At 35.0% G+C, this 20018-nt stretch overlaps 1 protein-coding gene across 1 annotated transcript in view; it reads left to right on the top strand.

Annotated features, from left to right (window-relative positions):
- The first annotated feature begins 3183 nt into the window (after positions 1 to 3183).
- LOC133171984 (uncharacterized) overlaps positions 3184 to 20018 on the top strand; it is a 40701-nt gene continuing 23866 nt past the window's right edge. Inside the window, exons 1-29 of the mRNA XM_061306776.1 lie at positions 3184 to 3259; positions 4516 to 5079; positions 5282 to 5320; positions 5422 to 5985; positions 6383 to 6529; positions 7374 to 7502; positions 7846 to 7872; positions 8146 to 8263; positions 8557 to 8699; positions 8817 to 8931; positions 9253 to 9392; positions 10431 to 10559; positions 10774 to 10803; positions 11017 to 11131; positions 11519 to 11757; positions 11846 to 11960; positions 12445 to 12719; positions 12893 to 13007; positions 13221 to 13366; positions 13741 to 13855; positions 14302 to 14465; positions 14652 to 14766; positions 15201 to 15373; positions 15693 to 15807; positions 15977 to 16191; positions 16365 to 16479; positions 16744 to 16955; positions 17402 to 17516; positions 17645 to 19644. Coding sequence (XP_061162760.1) covers positions 3202 to 3259; positions 4516 to 5079; positions 5282 to 5320; positions 5422 to 5985; positions 6383 to 6529; positions 7374 to 7502; positions 7846 to 7872; positions 8146 to 8263; positions 8557 to 8699; positions 8817 to 8931; positions 9253 to 9392; positions 10431 to 10559; positions 10774 to 10803; positions 11017 to 11131; positions 11519 to 11757; positions 11846 to 11960; positions 12445 to 12719; positions 12893 to 13007; positions 13221 to 13366; positions 13741 to 13855; positions 14302 to 14465; positions 14652 to 14766; positions 15201 to 15373; positions 15693 to 15807; positions 15977 to 16191; positions 16365 to 16479; positions 16744 to 16955; positions 17402 to 17516; positions 17645 to 19644 — 6547 coding nt within the window. The 5' untranslated portion in view covers positions 3184 to 3201. The remainder of the gene's footprint in view (positions 3260 to 4515; positions 5080 to 5281; positions 5321 to 5421; positions 5986 to 6382; positions 6530 to 7373; positions 7503 to 7845; positions 7873 to 8145; positions 8264 to 8556; positions 8700 to 8816; positions 8932 to 9252; positions 9393 to 10430; positions 10560 to 10773; positions 10804 to 11016; positions 11132 to 11518; positions 11758 to 11845; positions 11961 to 12444; positions 12720 to 12892; positions 13008 to 13220; positions 13367 to 13740; positions 13856 to 14301; positions 14466 to 14651; positions 14767 to 15200; positions 15374 to 15692; positions 15808 to 15976; positions 16192 to 16364; positions 16480 to 16743; positions 16956 to 17401; positions 17517 to 17644; positions 19645 to 20018) is intronic.

The raw sequence follows: 20018 nt of genomic DNA, 5'->3' as shown, positions 1-20018 counted from the left end.
CTTTAATTGATATCTGCAGTATGAACACTTCCCATGAAAACAAAATTGGGATGAAATGTAATGGGGTGAGGGAAATAACACCCCAGGTAAAGCAATAGACCAATCTCTATTTGATCAGCTCAATCCAATCTGCTCTCACATAACTGTCATGTTGTGAATTTACCTGGTGGTAGTAAATAAAAAATTTACAAGTTGTCATGTTGTAAATTTTGTATTTACTGCCAAACGGTAATTCAAAATTTACAACATGACATAACTTTTGTTGTCGCAGTTTGGACATACTGTATTTACATGTACATTTGTTAAAACGTAATAAAAAAATTTATTACTTTTTTTAACACCTGCGGAAGTATCAATAAGTTATTGTGGTGAATAATTATTCAAAACGAATTTCTTGAACAACAACAACGACAACACAAAAAGGGGAAGATGGGATTCAAGTACATGCTCTGTAACGTTAAGCTATAGCTAATAAACTTTTCATATTATCCTAAACATTATCCAAGACAATTCGAAATGTTTACCTTGAAGACCTTTAGTCAATGCAATAATGTACATATCAGTTGAGGTCAAGATACATAAATTTATATAACTTCCAAGAAGATGTTATGAAATTATACAGTTTACACATAGATGTATTCTTGTGTTACAAATACCACCACGCCTCCCCCAGAAAATAAATAATGAATATTTATCCGTTACTTGCATTGAATTATGTGTTTTTGACACTCTTTAGTTGTTTGAGTGTCCATGTAAGAGGAATTTTAGTCAAAAATTATAATTATGTTGCCAAATTTTGTATTTCGAATTGAAGTCAAACTAAATAGGCGTATAAACATTTACGTGCTGTTTAATTTTACCAAAAATCAAGAAATTCCAAATTGTTGTTTATTTATTTAAAATAATACGTTGTATATAATGTAAAACTCCCTCTCCTTAAAAACCCTTTCTACACTTCTATTCAATAATTAAAGTTGTAAAGACTGAACAATTGTGTACATTCATTACATCATTTTTATCAAAACTGAATTCAAGGGAGTAATAAATTAGAAAACAATTGCAAATTCTATATCAACGCTTTTCTTAAAGAAGAATTCGACTTATTGTTGCACAACGTGTTCCTAAATAGTTTTCATATTACTAAATTTCGGAAACAAAATTTTAAAAAGTAACCTATTGAAACATCTTGTTTCCTCACTAAAAATTGTATGGAAAAAGTAATACCGAACCTATCTAGGATTCACGCCCAAGGGACCTGCAAACGATAAAAATCTTTTTAATACTAATTTTTATAGTATTAGTATTTTACTGGTACTAGTATTTTAATACTGTATCACGTACCTTGTCTTGCATTGAAAATGAACTCTCTTTTTAGTTTTAAAGTACATATACACAACGAGCTATTCTGCTATTAAAAATGAACTCTCTTTTAGTTTTAAAGCACATATACACAACGAGCTATTCTACTATTAAAAATGAACTCTCTTTTAGTAAAAATACACCGAGCTATTCTACCACTGGTATGCAAAAGATACCCAATGATGTACGGTTGTAAAGCACAGTATATTTGTATTAATTTGGGCATAAAACAATTTAGTTTTTAGTACATGTATGCAAAAGATATCTAATGATATACGGTTGTAAAGCACAAGACATTTGTATTCATTTGGGCATAAAACAATTTAGTTTTTAGTATCCAAAAGAAAGCTAATGATATAGGGTTGTAAAGCACAGTGCATTTGTATTAATTTGGACATTATTTATTTTTTAGAATGCAAAAGATACCTAATGATATACGGTTATAAAGCACAGTGCATTTTTGTATAAATTTGGGCATAAAACAATTTAGTAATTGAATGATTATGTTATCAATTGCTATAATTTCTATAACCATTTGATCTTGCAAAACATTTTAATGATATATTATAATTGACTAAATAAAATGATTAAGCATCAAAATTTAAAACATATTATAAGATAGGAGAAGGGGTACGCCCTGTCACCTGTTCCACATGCCCAGAAACGAAAGAGCACCTTTAGATTTAGCAAATTTTAAATACACATTAGTTTTTCTCAGTGTCAGAACATTAAAAAAACCATAATTGAGATTAAAGTTTCACAGTAAACTTCTCCGAAATACCGGTACGTGAATATGAAAAGGTTGGTCAATGGACATTTGATTTATAATAAAATGCTATTTGTTTTAGTATAATTTAAGATTTTAGAGTAGATATATTTGTTTCATTTTTCCCTGTTTATAATCAAAAGACATACGTTTACACTTTACCGTTTAAAGATAGGGAAAGTACATGTATGAGGTTAGGGGTGAGAGCGGGGGTTTGGCATATGCCAACAAACATACAAACAAAACAATTGAAATCAAAAGTAAATAAATAATGCATGGTTATTTTGATTTATTGGATATTGTTAATTAATAATCCTTGGTTATTTTAATTCATTGGATATACCTGTATTTGTTACATTAAAAGTTTAGACTATCAAGTTAAACTTATCTAGAACAGTCTTTACTATTTTTGTGTAGATGCCCCATATCCTACCTTGATTCCAAAAGAGATGAAGTCTTCACGTTTAGGAGGTCTTATCAAATTTGTGAACCTTCAAACAATGAATGTTATAAACAGTCAAAATAAAACACACAAAATAACAGGCTAACTCTGATTGGACAGCCATTTATTGCCAATGACGATAAAATGTTTTCTATCAGCTTGCAAAATCGTCGATTTTCCGGGTGCATTTCAAAGATACCATACCTAAATCTGGGGGAGTTCTGCGAAGGTTGTTTCTATTTCTAGAAGAATTTTACGGAAATGCTTATGAGATGGTTGACCCCACTGACCTTGCGACCTGACACGGGCACTCCAAAGCTTATCAGCTTACACAAAAAGACTTAGGCCAAGCAAAGAAATTCTTGTTTTTTAGTTCAAAAATAGATATATTTTTGCAAACGTCTTCTACGTCTCTAAAGCAGTCAGTGAGCATTGTGTAAAGTTGGGATTTATATAGACATATAACTTTCTTAAGTTGACAGATTTAAATGCAAATTATCAATCGATTCAAAACAATGAATGTACTGAAAATTACATTGGTTTGTCCGCACGTTTGGCGCCCATACATGAGATAGGAGTATATATGCAAAGTTTTCTCTCTGATTTCACTATTTCGTTTCGTACAACCCAAAGGATGATTACTGTCATTCTTTGGTTAGTCGCCGTCCAAGGAGCGGCGGCGCTTTCGACGGGTCTGTATTTTTTTTCTAAACATTACGTAACATATCCAATATTTTGAGCATCATTTTTTTTTTTATTTGCATATGCTTCATCACTTAAAAACAGAAGTGGAAATTTGATAAAAAAAAATATTCATGGTTTTAAATAACACCTAATTTGCTGGTCTTTGAGTACAGGTCATTTTTTTTAAAATTGAAAATCAGAAAATAAACTTAATTATATGTAATTTAACTTTAGTAATTTTAGTAATTAAAAAAAAAAAAATTGATTATTTGTTTTGATTTGAAAAAATAAATTAACATTCTAGTTTATGTATGATATAGATCAGATAGGTTGTGCTTTTCCTCAATGAAATAGTTTATGTAAGAAATATTAATTAGATATTGGTTTCGGTAAATTGGCTATACCATTTCGGTACAATGTTGGTATTCTGTCTGTTCAACATCACATGATGCCACTGCATACTTTGACGTAGTTGTCTTTAATATATCAATGATGTAATATGCACATACAAATTGCTTTAAAATTGCATAATTCAGCATGAGTTTATAAAAGTATATGACATTCAAAAAGAGAATACATGAGGTACAGTATGTAAATAAATCAGGAAGACATTACGTCATACAAAAAAGTGTCGAGGATGTTGAACGACTCTAAATTCAAATGGATTTTCATTTCACTGAGGACCTACATATTGCTTAATGAGAAAACATGACAATAGATTACAAATATGATATGCATTGAATTTCAATCAGCAATTTTCATCGTTCAGAATTACACCATTGTCTATAGAACACATGTTACTTCCCAGACCTGCAGTTGACAATCCCATTGATAAGGCTCGTTTTGTATAATATGGGCATGTAGCTTGTTATAATGTTCAATTAAATGAAAAGAAATCTCAGTGTAAGAGGTATAATAAATGTCTATCGAAATTTTCACAAATGAACATATCACATATGTACATACTATTTTCTGTATGAAGCTTAAATTTTCAAAGGAGTTCTACAAGGAATTGTATTCAGAGAATTACTCTTAATAGATAATTTGAGAATATTTCTTAAAGTTTTCAAAAATTCTAAAAGAATCAATTAAAAATTAATAAAAAGCTGACACCGTGGTGCATTGTTCTAGACCTTAGATATAACATTTTGAGAAGCCAATATTTTTAACAACTTAAACGAGTCAGAAAGTTAGATGAAGGAGTTGACCAGTCACATGATTTTTTTTATCTTTGATAATATTCAAACTAACCATATTCTTTCAGGGTGCAATACAAGAGCTGATGTGACGTTCATGATAGACTCTTCAGACACCGTAGGACAATTAAACTTTAATAAACAATTAGATTTTCTTAAGGATGTGACAAATAAATTGAATGTGGGACAAAACCAGGTTCACGTTAGTGCTCTGACGTTTAGTTCCGGAGTTCATAACAAGTTCTACCTCAATGACTACACGCGTAAGGGTGACGTTCTGCATGCAATTAGTGGCATTCAGTATTTCCCGGGTAACACCGATACTGCTGATGCTATTAAATTCATGTCACAGCAGAGCTTTAGCCCAGCACATGGAGCCCGAGGAGATGTGCCACACATAGCTGTGCTTCTTACGGACGGGCCGTCTACCACAAAGGCTATTACTAAACTGCAAGCCCAGACGGCAAAGGATAATAATGCCATTATCTACACGATCGGCGTAGGCAGCGGCGTAGATGTGGATGAACTGACATCCGTATCCAGCAACCCAGACCTTAGATACTCCATGTTTGCTGATAACTACGAAACCCTGAACAGCTTGTCTGACATGCTCGCTACCAAAATCTGCAATGGTAGGAATCATTTTCAGGCAAACATTGTCTTTCTAAATCTTTCCATTTTGTTACCTCTCTTACAAAAGTGAAAACAAAATAAAAATAAGATTCAACACTAGACTGCCATTGCCTTAAAATTGACCAATTTTACAGAGTATAGTGTATCAACTGTTATGAAATTTAAAAAAAATTACATAATTTTGTATTTTTCTTCTTGCAGAGTTGCCACCCGATACATCCACTCTCCCAGCTCCAACAGGTATATCAGTCAAAATTCCTAATTCAAAGCAAGATACGTAACGTAACATGACAGTGTCACCAAAGTAAATGTATGCTGAGTGTACCTTTTTGGTTTTACAGGATGTCTCCACAGGGCCGATGTTGTCTTCATGGTAGATTCTTCTACAAGTGTCGGAAGTGAAAACTTCCAAAAAACACAAAACTTCCTGAAGAACATTATCACCAACATGGACGTGGGCCATGACAAAGTTCAGGTGGGCGTCATGCAATACAGCAGCTACCCAACCATGGGCTTCCCTCTCAAACTGTACGGAAACCGTGGAGATGTTTTACACGCCGTAGAGAATATGCACATGACCAGTGGAGGAACAAACACAGCCGATGCGATCAAATTCACCACAGACGAGATGTTCTCTGTTACAAGTGGAGCCAGGAGCAACGTACCAAGAATCGGCATTTTGCTTACAAATGGCGGTACCGTTGACAGCCAAGCCGCCATCAATGCAGCGAATATTGCAAGACAAGCCGGAATCGGAATTAATGTTGTTGGCATTGGAAACAGCATCAACCAACAAGAGATTCAGTCCATCGCCAACCAGCCAGCTGGAAGTCACGTGGTCACAGTTACCGACTTCGACCAACTTGAAAAAGCGGCAACCCAGGTTCTCAACCAAGCATGCTCTGGTTAGTTATTAAATCCAGGACCGGTTTCTGAAAAGGGGGGGGGGTGCGAGGAGGTTCTGGGAGGGGTATCCCTTCCTCAGAGCCAGATTTTTATTTTAAATGGGAAACCATTTTGGCGAATTGTGGTTCGTCCTTGAAGCCATTTCTTCACACATCATATAAACAAAGTAAAGCAGCATTATTCTAAACAGATTAAAAATGAATTTATTTTGTTTCGAACATTATAATTTAAAAAAGGGATTGCGGTCGCGCCCAACGCACCCCCCCCCCCCTTTCCGGTGGCCTTGAAATCTTAACGGAAAGGCACAAGATTGCGGTATTTTAAGTTATCAAAGAATAAATATATATATAAATAATGATAATATTTGTTTTTTATGTTTTAAATTTCTTTGAACAGTTTCAAGCACTTACAACTTTGCCAGCTCTTCTACCGCTACATGTGCCGACAAAATTACTAACTGCAACGAATACGGAAACAACGTATGCAGAGATTATCCAAAGTGGGCAGAAGCCAACTGCAAAAAGTCATGTGGACTATGTTCATGTAAGTATGAACTAGATCCAGATAAATATAAAATTTTAACTAGAATTTATCAGTCTGTCTCTGATTTCAGTAATTGTTCATTTAACTGTAAATATTCTCCATTATCTTTTAATTATTCTGCATCATCTTTTTTAATTGCTTGACCCATATGGGTGAATTATACAATAAAGATTAATTTTTTTTAATAAGAAAGGTATGATATTACGTTTCAAATGAATTATCATGAGACGTGGCAACAAATTTCGTAATAAATATTTCGGATTGATAACAGTTTGCGTATCTAGACTAATGAGAACGTTTAGTATCTTTGGAACACTTCCGATGTGAGTACTGCAGACAGAGTGATTACTACATGTGTTTACTACAATGAAATCAAAATAATATTGTTTAGGAAGGATTTTTGACAAGTTTTTGAATAAGGGAAGATTATTTTAAAATAAAAATGTTTAAAGTTAATAATGTCTTATGATGTATTCATTTGATAATGTTTATTCATGAAAAAATATTGTGAATTTACAGTAAGAAAAACCTATACTGAATCAAACACCTGAGTAAATGTATACAAATAAGTTGTAACTTGAAACTGATTTAACAGTTAATAAATAATTATTTATTTATAATTATTATTTATATTTAATTGGTACATGTATATATGTTGATTTTTAATTGATGTTTAACAGTTTTATGGCCATGCAGCACTAGCTGCCTACAACTTTTTTGGCCAATGTTAAGTTTTGATTCCTGTATTATTCACTCTACATTTCACTTGATTTGACATCTAAACATGATATCAACTTATAAACAATCAATGAATTATTATATATACATAATATTTCAATTGTAGATCAATATATTACAAAGTTCCCATCATGCACCAACAAACTTACAAACTGTGAGAGTTATGGCAGAGATGTGTGTAAGTCCCATGGAAGCTGGGCCCAGGACAACTGCAAACTTTACTGCGGATTCTGTGGTCAGTAGATGCAATTTATAAAAATAAATGAAAAAGTTGTACTGATCCAAAACAAGTTAGTCCAACAAATTGTGACGAATTGTTCAGCTGGCTTGGAATTTGTAACATCAATATAATTTTTTAAGCTTGAAAAATCATTTTTTTTAATTCTTCTATAAAACAACAATATGTGGATGTTAATTATGCATGCATAATCAAACTGATAAATACTTGTTATTAAACATTTTATAGTAAGCATTACTTTTTTCATTTTTTTAATGCATATGTAAACAAATTTTAAAAGTTTCTTTGTTAATAAACATCCAAACTAAAATGTAGTTACATTTTCCTCTGTGGATTTCAGGTACATCAGCCAGCTCCAATGGATTCTGTAAGTATATACTTCACTCTTGAAATGATACCCCCCCCCCCCCCAAAAAAAAAAAAAAAACAAAACAAAACAAAACAAAACAAAACAAAACAAAAAACAAAAATACTTGAATTTCAAAGGAGCTGTTGTTATTAAAGTGTTTAATTATTTGTGACTTCATAATTCTTTTCTGATACCCCCCCCCCCCCTTTCCAAAAAAAAAAAAATGAATTTCAAATGAGCTGTTGTTAATTGTTATAGTGTTTTCATAATTCTTTTCTGCTATGTCTGCAGATGGAATGTGTAACTACAAAGGAAAGATGTACCAGACTGGAGAAAAATGGACAGATGGATGTGATTATGAATGTGTATGTGTAGATGGGAACAAGGGAGACTACAAATGCTACAACAGGTTGAATACTTTCAGAGTTTATTATATTTAATCCCTTTTTTTGTCATTTGTGTTGGTTCTTTGGTGAATTATTGCAAGTTTTTAAACAAAAATTTATTGATATAAATGTGCTATGTGAGAAAAGAAGCTGAGAATGAATGGGGATTTTACAAATGCATTCATTTTTTCATTCGAAGAAAACAATCTCAATTTAAGGCCAAAAAAGTTATTTAAAAGTTTCTCAGGCAATGTTGCACTAATGTTTAGCATTTAGATTGAAAAAAATATAAATAACTCAAAATATATTCCTTCAGATGTCCTCTGTACTATAATCTCCCATCCATGTGTACATTGGTGAAAAAAGAGGGCGAATGCTGTCTACAGCCAGTGTGTAATTTTAACCCATCAGTCAACCGATTCAACAACACAGCAATGGCAACCACAGCCACTGGAATACGTGAGTAAATCTCAGACAGCATTAATTAACTGTTAATTATCTTGAGAGGGCTGTTGCACTTTTAAATTTTTTTTTCATGACTTATGGAAATTTTCATTTGATTCTACTTTTCTGTAGCTACTTGTGCTTACAAATCCAAGATGTACTTCCAAGGCCAGACCTGGAGAGATGGCTGCCAATATCAGTGTACTTGTCTTGATGCCTCTAAGGGTTACTACTCCTGTGAACAATTGTAAGCTGAATATCTTTTTTTTTTTATAAGGACTGTCTTGGGCTATGGATAGAACTTTTAAGTGCAATTTTACCCCATAAAATGCAAAGTTAGGAAAAGTGTTTTAGATGAAATACATACATCATGAAAGTTACGTACATCTCCACTTAGTACCAATACATACATGTATATTATACCTTTCTTAGTAAAAATTGAGAGAAAATTTTTATTTAAATAAGGGGATGGGTTCAAAAGGTTTACACTTTGCTTTTTTTAAAGCTTTATTACAGTAGTTAATGTGTTATTTTCTGTTGCAATATGTCAATGTTTTGAATAAATCAGGTGCCCCACTTATTCCATCCTGCCCCGAGGATGTCACCTACACAAGGATCCTGGTTCCTGCTGCTCAACCCCATCATGTGAATTTGATCAACAGCAGGGTAGCTACACTGGATATGGGTTTACCAGTGGTGATGGAACAGGTCTGTACTGTATAACTTAAGTACATGTCGGTATTGAAATTGACAATCATCTCCGCACCTGGTAGTATTTGAAATCTTGATATTCTTTGTTTATTTAAGAATAATAAGTGTATTAACTTGTTATCCTCCACATACATGTAATTTCATTGGTTGAAGAATTTCTCATAAGGCTGTATCCAGTAGGTACTGTAGACATATTTTTTTTCCGTGTGGGATTAATGTATGCTTAGTATGCGGTCACAGATTTTCCGCAGAAAGAGCTAGGTTCACTTTATGCATACAATGGCCCTGCACAGTCCTTATATCAATTAATTATCACCCTCTGTCCCATTTCATGTATCAAAATAAAGTAGAGACTTAGTGCTTTCATTTCCTATAACAAAATTTCTTTTTGAGAATATTGGTATTGGAAAACAGGCTTTGAGAAAATGCAATGCTCTTGAATTTTGCAGAAAGCATGTGTATTTGACTACCTTCAGCAAAGAAGTAAAATATAAGCGCAGCCCACGATCCAAAAATTAAAACATGTTTTGTGATCTTCAGAAACAGATCTTTCATTATGTAATTGCATATTTTCGATCAGAGGTTGTGCTCTATTTGAAATATTGAAAAAATGCCTCAACTTTTAGTCATTTTTAAGGGAATTTACAGGATATGGGAAAAATTACGCATTTTATGACGTCATAATGCATTGATTAGAGAGAAAATTACGTCATGTTCAATAGATACACGGTCACTAAGGATCCAAGTTATAAATACTGCATATTCAGCCAAAACTGAGGAGTTTCAATTTTTCAGAAATTCTCAGGGCCAAAAAAGGCCCTAAGTGGCTCTTGCTCTTTATAACTGTGTTCTCAAATGCATTTAAGACATACAATGGCAAAATCAAGAAATCTGTGTAATTTTCTACCTGCACATGGAGCAGAAATTGTGATTCCACGAAATTATGACCCTGTGGGAAAAAAGTATACAGTATATGAAGTGCCTTATTTCATTAAAATAAAAGAAAGTTTGTGAGGAAAACTTTTTTTTATACAGCTCAGAACATGGTACCACCTCAGCCCTGTGTAGATGTTGCAACTAACTGTAAAGTGTATGGAAAATCCATTTGCACCACTTATGCACAGTGGGCTTCAAGCAATTGCCGAAAATACTGTGGGATCTGTCGTAAGTCTTCTTTTTTTTTTTAATTTGAAGGATTTTATTTTAATCGTTTATGTAATAAAAAAAAAAAAAATTCAAAAGTCCCAGAAATATGTCTTATATTAAATTAAAAGCAAGAATCTTAATCTAGCATTACAATATTGTAAATGAAAGACTGTGAAAACACTATTGAAAGTTGAAATTTCCAAATTGTATTCTTCTTTTGTTCCATTTTCAGAGAACTCTGTTGTTCAGCCAGCTGCTGGAGGTAAGTAAAGTGAATTACATGTACACTGTATATATATAACTTAGAAGTGGATGCAGTACAATGTTAAGTTTACTGGAAAAAAAGGAAATTAAATATGTTTCCATATAATTAAGTTAGATTTTATTCCATTTACTAAGTGATTGCATTTTATTAATAAATTTTATGATTTACCATTTGCATTAAGTTGACTTTATAGGACTGCTTTTATTGTAGATGTATGCATTTACAAGGGTAAGACCTACTTGCAAGGACAGTCTTGGGAACCCGATTGTAGCACTAGATGTACATGTGAAAATGCCCACTATGGCTACTACAGATGCAATGATGCGTAAGAAGAAATACACTTGTTCTTTCAAAATTTTCTTAGTTTGAAGCACTAAGGACTTTAGCCAACTTAATATAAAGGATGATATCTTTTTTTGCCAATTGCAGCCACATATCTGAGTTTAGAAGGTGCTTAGGGACTTTTTGTGGAGGTAGTCAAGACAACTGTAGAAAGTACAAGATCTGCACTTTTTTATTCTAAGGCAAAAATGATGTCTTTCTTTTGTGGAAAGGGGGGGGGGGGGGGCTTGGATTTTTTCTTTATTAGTTATGTTAGGACAGCCCTATAGTTTGATATATAATGGTATGCTGCCTCTTACATTTTTAGATTGCCCATTGTGTGTTTAATGTTTGATTATGTTGGATTTAAGTAAAAAAAATTTTTGTTCAGGTGCCCACAGTATAACAACTTACCAGCTGGATGCAATGTTGTAACCAAGAGAGGTGAATGCTGTCCCCAGGTAAACTGTCAGTCTGGAGTCTTCTACACATCCAGTCAGAACATTAACTCCATTGGAAATGGAGGATTGATCAATGTACTGTACCCCCCTGGCAACCACATTCAGAACCCACCCTATGGTCAGACCCAAATAGGATCTGGAGGAACAGGATTCATGGCCCCCACACTAAGTATGTGGGTCTTTCTTCACTAATAAAAATGCATTTGCTTGGAAAACTGAAATAAAAAGCAGCAAAATTCATTTGAATTTATTTGCAGAGGGATGTCTGTACAATGGTCAGATTTATGCACAAGGACAAATGTGGGATGATGGCTGCAAGTACACTTGCTCATGTTTGAATGCTGCCACAGGAGACTACAAATGTCGTGAAAAGTATGTATCCTTATTGGACCTTTACTTTGTTAATTTGCATTTAGGGAAGGAAGTGGGAGATTGCAAATGTTCTTATTTGATAAAATTTCAAGGAAGCCATTAGAATTAATTTTGATTAGAACTGAACCATGTTTTTCTAAGATACCTACTGTGGAATCATCATTTTTTGTGGGGGACCAATGTTCGTGGATTTCTCAGGTCACCCTTACCCACAAATTTACATCCCCAAAAACGTTTATTTTGTAAACATATTGATTCATTGAATCTATCGTATAAACGAGTAACCCAGAAAATTACGTCCCCATGAACAATTAAAATTTTGCTTGTCCACCAACATTGACCCCCATGAATTAAAATGATTCCACAGTATACAACGATTTAAATGCATTTTTAATATGAAAAAAGATAAAGATTGTAAATTAAAATATTGTTTAAGGTGAAATAAGCTTCAAAGTACTAAGTATTTTTTTTTGCTATGTTTTAGGTGTCCATCCTACCCTAACCTTGCTGCAACATGTGTCATGGTCACAGACACAAATGATCCTTGCTGCATGGTTCCAAAATGTGGATTTGATGTAGCTACAGGCCAAATCCCTGTACCTGTACCCTCGTATGGCCAAGCTACCTCTGGGATTGGAATGGTAAAGCCCCCTGTCCCAACCCTGTATCCAACTGTTTATCCTGATGGACCTTGGGTCATTCTGAATACTACTGGAATGCAACCTGTTGCACCAACTGCCCCAGTGAATGTCAAGCAAGGTATTAAAATTTTAATTGCCCCATTCATTTCTTTTTTCTCTGCTTCCTGTAAAAGCATTGGTCACAGGTGCAGAAAATACATGGATCAATATATATTTGATACGTACCTGTTCACAAATGATGTTTGGAATATAAGGAATCTAAGTTTTATTTTGTTTTTGTGAACTCTTCAGGTTTCTGTATCTACAAGGGACAGCGTTATAATGCCGGACAGACTTGGGAAGACGGATGCGACTACAACTGTGTCTGTGATGATGGATCTCTCGGACATTATAAATGTATTGACAAGTAAGTAGCCTACATGGAAGGCAAACTATCTGTAATAAAAGAAATGACAAGGGTATTAAAAGTTATTGATTTGTAGAAGGAATTTTTAAAAATTTTTAAACATGTCATTATTCTCTGACACATGCAAGACTTGATGTTTTTATATTTGTATTATTTACGGGAAACATTTTTAGTATAAAGGTGTTTCATACATGTTTCTCCATGTTTATTAAGGTGTCGAACATTTGACTATGTACCACAGCCATACTGTCGACTTACACAGGATCCAAACAATCCCTGCTGCCAAGTCCCTGAGTGTAAATTTATACCCCATAATCCACAGATTGAGGGCCAGAGAACCACTCCCAGTGTACAAGGCAGTAAGTTGTCAAAACTTGATTGATTTTAAATCAAGGCAAAATCTGAATGCTTAGAGAAATTGCTCTACAAATAAATTAGATATTTCAACTATGTAAATATTTCATTATTTAATACAGTTGAACTACGGAATCTCAAACATCAATATCTCATAAAGTGTGGATATATGTCTAAATGAGTTGGAAGTCCTAACTTCTTTTTCTTTATATACATGTAGTTTAACCTCAATGTCTTGAATCCTTGGATAGATCTTGATTTTTTTCCATAGCCCCATTGAGTTTGAGATAACTAGGTTTGACTGTTCATGTATATTAAATACAATTTATGGTATATATTTATGTACTTAGTTAAGAATTTTGGGAAATATTTTCAACAGACTTCTGTGTGTACAATGGCAAACAATATCAACAAGGCCAGTCCTGGTATGATGGCTGCAGCTACAAGTGTACTTGTGAGGATGCTGAAAATGGAGTCTACAGATGTCTTAGCAGGTCTGTTATACAGGGATTTAATTTCCTGTAATGAGTGAAATTGTTATGAATGAAAATTTATCTTTTAAAAGACTTTAGTTAATGACTTTAAAGTTAAAATGTAAAAAAAAAAGGAATTGAAGGAGTGTTAAATTGTTTTTTTCTCTTCATTGTTAGCTTTTCATTTAAAATTTAAAGTGTTTCAATTTTTAAATGAAAAAAAAAATTGGAATAACAAAACAAAGACATCAACAACAACAACAACAACAAAAAGCAAACAACTTAACCTAAAGTCAAGTTCATTATGAATAGGGTACAAGGCAAACAAAAGCGTTTATTTATGTTTCATATTATTCTTACATGATATTTCATTCATAATAATTTTCCTTATAAGTTGAGAATTGAAGAGAAAATGTATCATTGATGAGGTTATTATTGACATTGATGAATCTGATCTTATATTACAGATGCCCAGAAATCTTAAATGCTGAGCCAGGCTGTAACTACATCACAGACCCACGAGATCCTACCTGTTGCAGGATCCCCGACTGTACCCCAGTAAATACTACCAATCCTCAACCTCACCCTATCCCCCCCAAGACATATCAGGGACAGACTGTAGGAAAAGTTGGTAAGTAAATATATGTATAAGTCCATTGCCATTTTTTTGTTGATAATAATTATACATTAATTGCCATTTCAAAATAAGAATTATTGATTTAAAACATTCTTGAGTTGTAAAAAAAAAATTGAGCTTGCAGCTTTTGAAATTGGTATCCATTAAAAATGTTCAAAATTATTTTGAAATATTTTGCAGGTAAGTGTGTGTACAAGGGGGTAGAATATCAGGCAGGAGAGAGATGGGAGGATGGCTGTGACTTCACCTGTACATGTACTGATGCCCTCAGAGGTCACTATGAGTGTGTGGACAGGTAGATATCTGTTTTCATCACTGAGCAATATAAGTGTTGATATTTCTGCATTAATAATCTATAATATTCTGCTTTGTTTAAGCATCCTTCTCCTTCCCAACTTAATGTAGCCTTAAATATTTTTAAAAAATCCCATATCTATAGTACTGTATACAGTTGTCTATGTTATTTTGGCCCTAATAACTTTCAAATGATTTGGCCCCAATTGTAAATGCCCAGACACAGTTGTTTTAAAAGACTATGTTTCTGTTGAATTCACCCGATGATGAGAATTGGGAAAGGGGCAAAAATAAAATGGGGACAAAAATTTCACTGTATGCAGTAAACAGATATGTATTTCAAGTTTCTGTTTTAAATATAGACAGTATCCAAAAAAAAATTTGTTGAGAGCATTTAGAGTAAAAGTTTTATTGTGATGATTTAAATTATAACAGGTGCCCAGTGTACACCAATCTGCCAGATACCTGCAGAATGGTTAATGATTTCGCCAATCCCTGCTGCAAGAAGCCACAATGCAACATCCCTGGTCATCCAGGAGTAGTTCAGGGTTCAGGAACAACCACCACACCCAATCCTGCTCTCCCTCAGACACTCCCCCCAAAACAACGTGAGTCTGCAAGTTACTGATCTCAAAACAAATAATTGTCATATTGAGTTAGGTAGGTCCAAAGAAGTCAGAAATAATATACATGTATCAGGATCTATAATCTGGCTAGTGAATATTCTCAAAGAAATTTGAATGACAATCAACAAACCAGATGTCATAATTTCTTTTCTCATATTTTCAAGTAAATAATTAAATAATGCACATCAATCAGTCATTTGAGTTGAACATTCCTGCTGGGGATAAGTTTGTAATACATGTATTATTAACTCAAAAGTATTATGTGATATTGAATTGTTATAACTTATATTACTCCTTATAGAATTCTGTGTGTACAAGAATGCTCAGTACCTGCAAGGACAGACCTGGGAAGATGGCTGTAATTACAAGTGTCGATGCGACGACTCCAGCCGTGGTATCTACACATGCAACCAGAGGTCAGTCTGATTGGAAAGTATATACCCCAAAATCCCAACATTGAGACTGCTACAGTTTCTCATATTAATCAAGACATGTGAAAGTTGTCAGGATTAATTTTGATTATTACAGTTCAGAAATTGAGAAAAGTTTATTTTCGAAGTAGACTAATCTTGATTTTTCTTCCAGGTGTGCCACATTTTCCAGCCTGACTCCAGGTTGCACAATGAAGACTGACCCTGAAGACTCTTGCTGTCTGGTTGAAGTTTGCCCACAGCCCACACCAGGCCCACATCAGACTAATCCAGTACCTACCATTCAGCCTGTTCCCATCACAGGAAAGGTCAACCTGCCCACACCAAGCCCAGTTCCCGGACAACCTCAACCATCACCAAAACCAGTTGGTATGTAATCAATTTTCTTTTCATTACAAAAGCCCTAAGTTTGAATGAAAGACTCAGTAATATAGGCAACCAGAGTGTCCATTTGACAGATTTTGATACACTTCAGACATTTTTTAACGCCTGAATATCTTCAGGAGATTTTATATGTGAATACCAATCTTCATTTTTGGCAGGTTTCTGTGTATATAAGAGTGTCACCTACATGCAAGGACAGAAATGGGATGATGGATGTGACTACACTTGTGATTGTTATGATGCTGAGCATGGAAAATACAGATGTAATCCCAAGTAAGATCACATTCAGTACAATCTATTATCACAATTCACAAATGAGTTGAATTGCATTTTGTACAAATATCTGCAGTAGTACATGTATTTGATCTATGTTCCATTGTTTAACATATGTTATTAAATGCCTGTTATGCATACAGTTTAAAAATAATTATTTATATCTTTGCTATCAAGATCGATTACATATATCATAGTTTTAAGGGAGGTGGATGTGTAGGGGTTGAATAGGCTGCACACTACAATTAATGATGCACATTGTAGATGCCCACGTTACATTGACTTGCCACAGGGATGCAGACTTCATAAGGACCCTGCCAACCCTTGCTGTGACATTGTGGAGTGTGCCCAGCCTACTCCTGCTCCCAATCCTTCTCAGACTACACAGCCAGGTCCTAATCCCAATCCCACAGTCCAGCCCCCAAATCCAGTATACACTGTCAAACCCACACCACAACCCACTCCACAGCCAAAATGTAAGTTTTCAACTGTCAATAGAATTAAACATTTATTTGGTTAAAAGATCAGTAACATTGCAGAGACAATTGTTGATAGACTCAAATATCATTATATGCTGATTCTTGTGTTTGTTAATGCTGTTATTGTGATGAAACAATAAAAAAAATATGATTTTTTTTTTTGCTTGTGTAAAGATTAAAAGAGATAAATATACATATAAATATACTCAGTGTATATAGTAGATACAAATAAGGAGTCATTCTCTTTTTCCCAATTGATTAAGAAATTGAGTACTTGATGGTTAAAAGGACTGGTTAACTGGTAGATTTTCACTGATTTGACAACTCAGTGTGTTTGATGAAAATAACATCTTTGCACTTGACTTTCTATATATCATTTGTGTTTAAAACTTAGCATTTTTTGATATTGTTCTTATTAATTGTATTGATATTATGGTTGTCAGGTACCTGTGAGTACAAAGGACAGCGCTACCTGCAAGGTCAGCAGTGGTATGATGGCTGTGACTTCTCCTGTATCTGTGAAGACTGTGTAACTGGTGTGTACAGGTGCAATCAAAGGTAAGACATTCTCGTTCAAAGTGATGGACACACAGTGTACTTACTTTTAGCTAGATGTTGTTTTGTTTTCATAACACATCCTGTACCCATGTAATTTTACAAAATATTGGCCCCCTTTTTTTTAACAGGTGCCCAACCTTCCAGGCACCACCAGCAGAATGCAAATTGGTCGCTGATCCAAAAGACCCACTTTGTTGTAAGATCCCAGAGTGTCCATCTACAGGAAACTATAACACAGCTCCACCTCTGGTCATTCAAGGAGGAAAGGTCACACCAGGCCCCACTCAGAGACCCATCTACACTCCAAATCCCACACCACCCACACCATTCTATGGAGGATTCACTGGTGGTACTGTGTACACCACTCCACGTCCTACCCCAGCAATCCTGATCCCAGGAAGACCTTACCCATCAGGAACACCTTATCCAGGAGGCACCTACCCACCAGGAACTGTTCCTACACAACCACCAAGGACTTACACACCATATCCAGGAGCAACTTATCCAGTCAACTACTCACCTAATCCATCTGAAATCCCAACATTCAAACCAGGACAAACTTACCCACCAAATTTGACACCATATCCAAGTGGCACCTATCCAACAAGGCAAACATACCCACAGCCTACCATCTATCCAGGAGGTGGAACTTATCCTCCAGGTTTTAGTCCAGTAACAACCCCAGTTCCTTACAGTCCTGTAGTGGTTTACTTTACTAACCCTCCACTGATCCCTGGTGGTACCTATCCTCCAGGACGTACCCCTTATGTTGGTGGAACCTATCCCACTGGCACTGTTCCTCCACGAACCTACACTCCATACCCAAGTGGAACATATCCACCAAGCTTTACATTTGGACCATATTTCACTCAGCCAACTTTTGCACCATACCAGACCTATCCCACCAATAAAACACCATACCCACAGGGAACATACCCAACAGGAACTGTACCACCTCCTACTCCATTTGTCGGTGGAACTTATCCTATGGGATACACTCCCCGTCCATCACCAACTCCAAAACCACAGGTCCCAATTCTGGTTCCTGGGTATACTTATCCTACAAAAGAGACTCCATATCCAGGTGGAACATATCCCACAGGCACAGTACCCTACCAGTATACTCCATTCATTGGAGGAACATACCCACCTAGTTTTACTTTCAGACCAGGACAAACACCTCCAACATTTATGCCAGGACAGACATACCCTCCCAATAAAACCCCCTACCCAAGTGGAACATACCCACCACGTGTGACTGTGCCACAATACACACCTTTCATTGGAGGAACTTATCCACCAAATAACACTCCTCCACCATATTACAAACCATCCACTTTCAGACCAGGTGGTACCTATCCAACTAATCAAACACCATATCCATTTGGCACCTATCCAACTGGTACTGTTCCAATGGGTACACCTTACCCAGGTGGATTCTATCCTCAAGGATTCACTTTCAAGCAACCACAACCCACCACACAGAGTCCATTTATTCCTGGCCAGACTTACCCAACCAACCTTACACCATATCCTGGTGAAACATACCCTCCCCATCAAACTGTCCCACCAATGACACCATATCCACAAGGAACATTCCCACCTAGCTATACTCCATTCTATCTAGTCACTAACTATCCTCATTACAATGGTGGCACCATTTATCCACCAGGAGCCACTCCATATCCAGGAGGTCCTACTTATCCACCAAATCTGACTTACCCAACATATACACCATATCCAGGTGGTACTTATCCACCAATCAAACCATCATCTGGTTATTTCACTGGTGGTGCTCCAATCACATTTAAGCCATATCAGACATATCCACCTAACCAGACTCCATATCCAAGTGGAACCTATCCACCAGGAACTGTTCCTCCACCAAGACCATACCCAAGTGGAACATACCCACCAGGATATACAGGTGGAAATCCAAACCAGCCATACTTAATCCCAGGACGAACCTATCCTCCATACTTGACACCCTATCCTTCAGGAACATACCCACCTGGTATTACCGTGCCATACACCCCATACCCAGAAGGAACTTACCCTCCAAATTATACTCTGCCACCACAATTCACAACTCGCCAACCAGTGCCAACAACACCAGCTATTTACAAACGTAAGTCTCTCATAGGATCATGATTTGATACATTTTCTTATTTATTAATATTCTTGTCAAGTATTTACATTAAAAGAAAATATTTATCATTAAAATTTACTGGGTTTTTTGCAGTGTTTGAAATTTATAAACATTTTTTATATACTTTACTGTGCTTTGTTTTTTTTTTTTTTGTTTTATTTTTTTTTTTTGCGTAGGTTTTGATTTCTGAATCTGCATACATCAAAAAATATTGTGGAACTTGCACAACTTTTAACTGTGCTTTGATTTTTGCCAGTTATTTGCTAGGACAATGTCCAGTTGTTCATTATATGCGTATACAGAAGCTTATAGAAGCTTATCAGATATAGTAGAAAGAAATCAATGTTTTGATT

The sequence above is a fragment of the Saccostrea echinata genome, unplaced genomic scaffold, assembly GCF_033153115.1.
Source record: "Saccostrea echinata isolate AGI-Se365-2 ecotype Australia unplaced genomic scaffold, CSIRO_AGI_Sech_v1 ptg000054l, whole genome shotgun sequence".
NCBI lineage: Eukaryota > Metazoa > Mollusca > Bivalvia > Ostreida > Ostreidae > Saccostrea > Saccostrea echinata.
Note: the sequence above shows the minus strand (reverse complement) of the source record. Positions and strands in the feature narration are given on the sequence as shown.